We start from the raw sequence: 5,740 nt of genomic DNA, 5'->3' as shown, positions 1-5,740 counted from the left end.
TAACACTACACATTATAGATTGAAATGAACAGGTTTGCTAGGAACCCGTTTAGAACTTCTAATTCTTTCACTTTTTCTCTGCTGCTCATTCCTCTCTGGATCAGAATAAAAGTCTTTTTCTTTGCTTCTGTGCAATACATTCTCCACTTTCTCACCTTCTGATAACGAGCCCAGAGCCTCCCCTTCATCTTCAATTACCTTCCCCTCATCACAATCGGCTTCATCATTCTCAATTTGTACCACTATCTCCTCTGACCATCTGGCCTCATCTAAAGAAACGAAATTATTTTCCTCATCTGGTTCTTTTGCTGTCTTTTCCTCTTGCAACAATTTTGCCTCATCTAATGATTCAAAAATTCCTACCATCTTTTCCACCATAACCACCTCCCTCATTCCTCCCTCTACTTCATCACTATTTTTGATCAACTTCTCAGTCACCAAGTCCTGAACTAGAGCCTCACACTCCTCTATCGGGTGTATCTTCTCTATGACTTGTAGCTGCCTATCCCTTTCCAACTGAGTTATTGGTATATCACTTTCGGGCTGTGTCTCAAACCTTGCCGCAAAAGTGCTCCCCTCCCCCATTTCTAGCTCCCTTTGACGATAATACCCCTTGTGCTCTGCTAGGGTTACCGTAACAAATGCGTACAGCCGGGGGCCAGGCGAGCTCCTCGGCTCTACTTGCCCGCCGCTCTTTCGCGGACATGGTGGCGAACGCTCCACAACCGATTCCGGTAGTTGAGATACCATTGAGACCCCTGAAAGTTTTGGATGGAGAAATTTTTAGTTTTTCCAAGGATGAAATTACAAAGTCGGCTGAACCATTCATATTTTCTCTTGTATTAAAATTCTTGAGGAATCGTCCATCTCTGGATGACATTCGGTCTTGTATTCGAAGAAGATGGGGGCTTGTAGATCAGCCTGTAGTTTCGTCAATGGCGGCATCCAGGTCGATGTTTGTAAGATTTGCAAATGAAGGGGATTTTAAGATGGCAATATCCAGAGAGTCTTGTGAAATGAGGGGAGTCCCGTACCGTGCATTTCATTGGTCGACGGATTACACTGATGAAACAGAGTCCCCAGTGGTTCCTGTATGGATTTCGCTCCCTGGCTTGCCTCCAAATATGTTTCATGAATCGTTTCTGGAAAATATAACCTTACCTATAGGAAAATATGTAAGAAGTGATAACTGTACTAGATGTGCTACCCGCACGGATGCGGCTCGTATCTGCGTGGAAATGAACGCAAATATGGATCCTATTGAATCGATTTGGATTGGGGTGCCTCATCAGAAGGGCAGTCGATTGCAGAAGGTTATTTATGAAAATCTCCCAGCGTATTGCAGGCTCTGTAAGACGCAGGGGCATAACATATCGAAAAGTCGAAAAGCTGGTGGCCAGGATGGAAAGAACATAAATCTGGTGGGGAATAAGGCTAGGAACAGAAGGATGTACAAGGAAAAGGATCTGACTGAAGAAGAACCGGGCCAATTGATGGCTTTGGAAATGGATAAAGGGAAGGAGCTAATCTCCTCCGTTCAGGTTGAAAACAGGTTGTCAATCGAGGAAATAGAAGAGGGGGAGCTTTAGACTCAAAAAGTGATGCTAGAAATGGGGGAGGGGAGCACTTTTGCGGCAAGGTTTGAGACACAGCCCGATAGTGATATACCAATAACTCAGTTGGAAACGGATAGGCAGCTACAAGTCATAGAGAAGATACACCCGATAGAGGAGTGTGAGGCTCTAGTTCAGGACTTGGTGACTGAGAAGTTGATCAAAAATAGTGATGAAGCAGAGGGAGGAATGAGGGAGGTGGTTATGGTGGAAAAGATGGTAGGAATTTTTGAATCATTAGATGAGGCGAAATTGTTGCAAGAGGAAAAGACAGCAAAAGAACCAGATGAGGAAAATAATTTCGTTTCTTTAGATGAGGCCAGATGGTCAGAGGAGATAGTGGTACAAATTGAGAATGATTAAGCCGATTGTGATGAGGGGAAGGTAATTGAAGATGAAGGGGAGGCTCTGGGCTCGTTATCAGAAGGTGAGAAAGTGGAGAATGTATTGCACAGAAGCAAAGAAAAAGACTTTTATTCTGATCCAGAGAGGAATGAGCAGCAGAGAAAAAGTGAAAGAATTAGAAGTTCTAAACAGGTTCCTAGCAAACCTGTTCGTTTCAATCTATAATGTGTAGTGTTATTTATTGGAATATACGAGGTTTGAACACCTCGAAGCAGAGGCTGGGTAAGATGTTGAGGAAATTTAAACCGAAAGTTGTGGCTTTGGCAGAGCATTTTCAAATGGAAGAGGTAATGAGGAAGTTGGTGCGGGATTTTCACTTTGCGGATGGAATTTCAAACAGTGCGGAAGGAGGTAAATTATGGTTGCTTTGGACCCAAGGAATTGGCTGTCAAGTAATTGCAAAATCTAACCAACATATCACAGTAGTAATTGAAGATAATAATAGAAGCATGACGCTTTCAGTGGTGTACGCCAAGTGTTTGAGACAAAAGAGAAGGCAGCTGTGGCAAGAAATAGGTGACATCCCAAGCCCTGCAGATAATTGGGTGGTGGCGGGAGATTTTAACATAATACAGTCAGATGCAGAAAGAAGAGGGGGACGTCCTAGGTCAGCTGAGGCAATGGAAGAGTTTAATCATTTCATTAATCTTGGTGGGTTGCAGGAGATGACGTCCATGGGGGGGCCTTTTTCTTGGTGTAATGGGCATGCAAGTTTAACGAGATGCTGGGCAAGGTTGGACAGAATCTTGATGAATAATTCATGCGCTACCAACTACCCATCCACATGCATGGAATACCTCTCACGCTCATCATCTGACCATGCACCAATGGTAATGTGGCTGGATAAACCGTCGACACGATACGGCCCATCGCCTTTCAGATTCCAGGAAATGTGGACGAGACACGAAGATTTCTTTAATTGTGTTAAAACAGTATGGGAGGAAGAAGCAATGGGGACTGGGCTGTGGAAGTTGGCATGTAAATTAAAAAAGCTGAGGGTGGCACTCAAACAATGGAATGTAAATGTTTTTGGTTGGACACATACACATATCGACCAGTTGGAAAAGGAGATAGTCGATTTGGACTCCAGACTTCAAGTGGAGGGATCTGAGGAGGTTGATTTGGCTTTGTTGGCAGCTAAATTGGAGCTGGCAGAGTGGACACGTAGGGAGGAAGTGAGATTGTCACAGATTGCTAAGCAAAGGTGGGTTGAGGTAGGGGATGTTAATGCTCATTTTTTTCATAGTCTAAAAAACAAAGGTAGTAATTGGATCCGAGATATGACTCTAGAGGACGGACGTAGGATCTGTTCCCCAGAAGCTGTACATGAAGAAGCAGTGAAGTATTTTTCTGATTTCATGGGCGCTAGAAATTGTAGGCCTTGTCAGGATTTGTCACCATGGATAAAAAAGAAATCTCAGAGCAGGAAAATAGCAGTCTGTGTGCGCTCCCTTCAATCCAAGATATCAAGGAGACAGTATTTTCGATTCCGGTAGATAGCTCACCTGGTCCGGATGGTTTTACGTCGGGTTTTTATAAAAGTTGTTGGTGGTTAATCGAGGGGGATGTGGTGGAAGCAGTGTGGGATTTTTTCAGAGGGAGTGAATTACCCAGGTTCTACTCCTCATCTTATCTAGTTCTGATCTCGAAGGTTTCCAACCCTACAAGTTTTGAGAAGTTCAGGCCAATTAGCCTGTGTTCGGTAATTTATAAAGTATGCTCAAAATTGCTAGTGAGAAGATTAGTGCCGATACTGTCCAATAAAATCTCTCAAGAACAAGGTGCCTTTATTCCCGGTAAAAGTATTCTGGAAAATGTCAGCCTAACACAGGAATTGATTCAAAGCCTGAATAAAAATGTCAGAGGAGGTAATGTAATGATAAAGGTGGATTTTGCAAAAGCTTATGATAGCATTAACTGGGAGTTCCTTTTACAGGTATTGGATGCTTTCGGGTTCTCATCTCAGTTTCAGGAACTGGTAAAACAATGTGTAACGAAAGTATGGTTTTCTGTGGTGATGAATGGTACGGTAAAGGGATATTATAAGGGGGGAAGGGGGTTGCGGCAAGGAGACCCCTTATCCCCAATTTTGTTCATTCTAGTGGAAGAAACTTTTTCAAGACTCTTAAAAGAAAAATTTCAAAATGGGATGATTGGAAGGTTCTCACATCCAAGGGGGGCGCCGTTGATTTCACACCTTCTATATGCAGATGACATGGTTATTTTTGCTAATGGGGTGAAAAAAGGAGTTAAAACAATTATGGATTGTCTGGAAAAATATGGAGCTTGGTCGGGGCAAGCAGTGAACAAACAACAATCGGCGATTTACTTCTCGAAGCATATTACAAGGGCAAGAAGGCGTTCCAGCCTAAGAACTACGGGGTTTGGGCAAGGTACGTTTCCCTTTAAATATTTAGGAGTACCAATTGTCTCTGACAGATTACTGAATAGACATTTGGAGGAGTTGTTGGGTAAAATTAAGAGTTTGATTGAAGGGTGGAAGGCTCGGATGTTATCTAAAGGGGCGAGACTAATTTTGCTTAGGCATGTACTTTCTAGTTTTCCAGTCCATTTGCTGTCGGTGATTCCTATACCCAAGGTAACTATTGTGTCATTGCATCGTGCGTTTAGTACTTTCTTATGGGGTATGGAAAATGGGAAGGAAAAAAAAAATGGGTAGCTTGGGGAAAAATTTGTAAACCATTGGAGGAGGGAGGAGTTGGGCTGAGATGTTTAAGCGAAGTTGAAAAATCTTTAAACATGAAGTTTGCTTGGAAAGCTCTCGCGGATAAATCATTATGGGCTTCCTTTTTTCGAGCCAAATATATTAAAGAGAGCCATATCTCCTTGGTAAATCCAATGAGGGGTTCGGGGTTTTGGCGTATGGTGATGAGAAGTATTCCGGAGGTATTACAACACTCTAGATGGCGTGTTATGGATGGGGATGTGTCCTTGTGGTGGGATAAGTGGTCCCCGTTGGAGCCTTTGGGAGTTGCAGGTATTAATATACCAATGCTGAGGTTATCCATAAAAGAGTGTAAGTTGGATTTGGGGTGGAATGAGGAATTACTAACGAATTTACTGGGAAGGGAAAAAGCCTTGGAAGTACTGATGCAGTTGGGAAATTGCAGACAAGGCCTGGACAAACTAATCTAGATGGGAAATCCAGATGGAAAATTTTCGGTGAAAAATGCCTGGGAAAAGACGAGAAAAAGGACACCAGCGATTCCAGGTTTTAATTGGATCTGGAACTCGTGTCTCCCAAAAAACATTTCAATGACCATGTGGCAAGCTACCCATGAGGGTCTTCCAGTAGATGACAATCTGAGAAAAGTGGCGATTCCAATTGTATCAAAATGTGTCTGCTGTGAAGTTGGAGCCTATGAAGACATGGATCATGTGCTGTCAAGAGGAGAAGTGGCGCAGTATGTATGGAGAAAGGTCTCGAATCAGTTGGGCATGGTGTTTGTTCATTCCGTTTCTTGGAAACAGAGAGTAGGATGGTGGTTAAACAGAGCAAAAAAATGCTCTGCTCGGGGGATGTTGCTTGGTTTAATACCTTCGATTGTCACTTGGCAGATTGGTTATGGAGATGTAAAAAAAAGATGGAAGGGGTAGATAGTCCGAAAGAGACTCTTTGGAGACTAATTATCTACTGGATTTCCTAGGTTGGATTAAAACTCAAAGCAGCAAAAAAATGGAACAAAGTAGATGATGCAGTT

At 42.9% G+C, this 5,740-nt stretch overlaps 2 protein-coding genes across 2 annotated transcripts; both read left to right on the top strand.

Annotated features, from left to right (window-relative positions):
- The first annotated feature begins 641 nt into the window (after positions 1 to 641).
- LOC108997251 lies at positions 642 to 1,589 on the top strand. The gene has a single exon (XM_018973440.1). The coding sequence runs from the start codon at positions 642 to 644 to the stop codon at positions 1,587 to 1,589; it is 948 nt and encodes a 315-aa protein (XP_018828985.1).
- A 21-nt stretch (positions 1,590 to 1,610) lies between these two features.
- LOC108997250 lies at positions 1,611 to 5,257 on the top strand. The gene is made up of 5 exons (XM_018973438.1): positions 1,611 to 1,955; positions 1,998 to 2,124; positions 2,214 to 3,232; positions 3,397 to 4,411; positions 5,082 to 5,257. The coding sequence occupies exons 1-5, from the start codon at positions 1,611 to 1,613 to the stop codon at positions 5,255 to 5,257; spliced, it is 2,682 nt and encodes an 893-aa protein (XP_018828983.1).
- Positions 5,258 to 5,740: the final 483 nt, after the last annotated feature.

Source organism: Juglans regia, chromosome 16 (assembly GCF_001411555.2).
Source record: "Juglans regia cultivar Chandler chromosome 16, Walnut 2.0, whole genome shotgun sequence".
NCBI classification, from domain to species: domain Eukaryota; kingdom Viridiplantae; phylum Streptophyta; class Magnoliopsida; order Fagales; family Juglandaceae; genus Juglans; species Juglans regia.
Note: the sequence above shows the minus strand (reverse complement) of the source record. Positions and strands in the feature narration are given on the sequence as shown.

What these genes read in the sequence shown, in the direction of transcription:
- LOC108997251 (XM_018973440.1), top strand. Translation starts at nt 642, where the DNA reads ATGCGTACAGCCGGGGGCCAGGCGAGCTCCTCGGCTCTACTTGCCCGC.
- LOC108997250 (XM_018973438.1), top strand. Translation starts at nt 1,611, where the DNA reads ATGGGGGAGGGGAGCACTTTTGCGGCAAGGTTTGAGACACAGCCCGAT. An exon ending in GAATGAGCAGCAGAGAAAAA is followed by an intron (nt 2,125 to 2,213) that starts GTGAAAGAATTA and finishes GGAATATACGAG; the next exon opens with GTTTGAACACCTCGAAGCAG. An exon ending in AACTACGGGGTTTGGGCAAG is followed by an intron (nt 4,412 to 5,081) that starts GTACGTTTCCCT and finishes GGGTGGAATGAG; the next exon opens with GAATTACTAACGAATTTACT.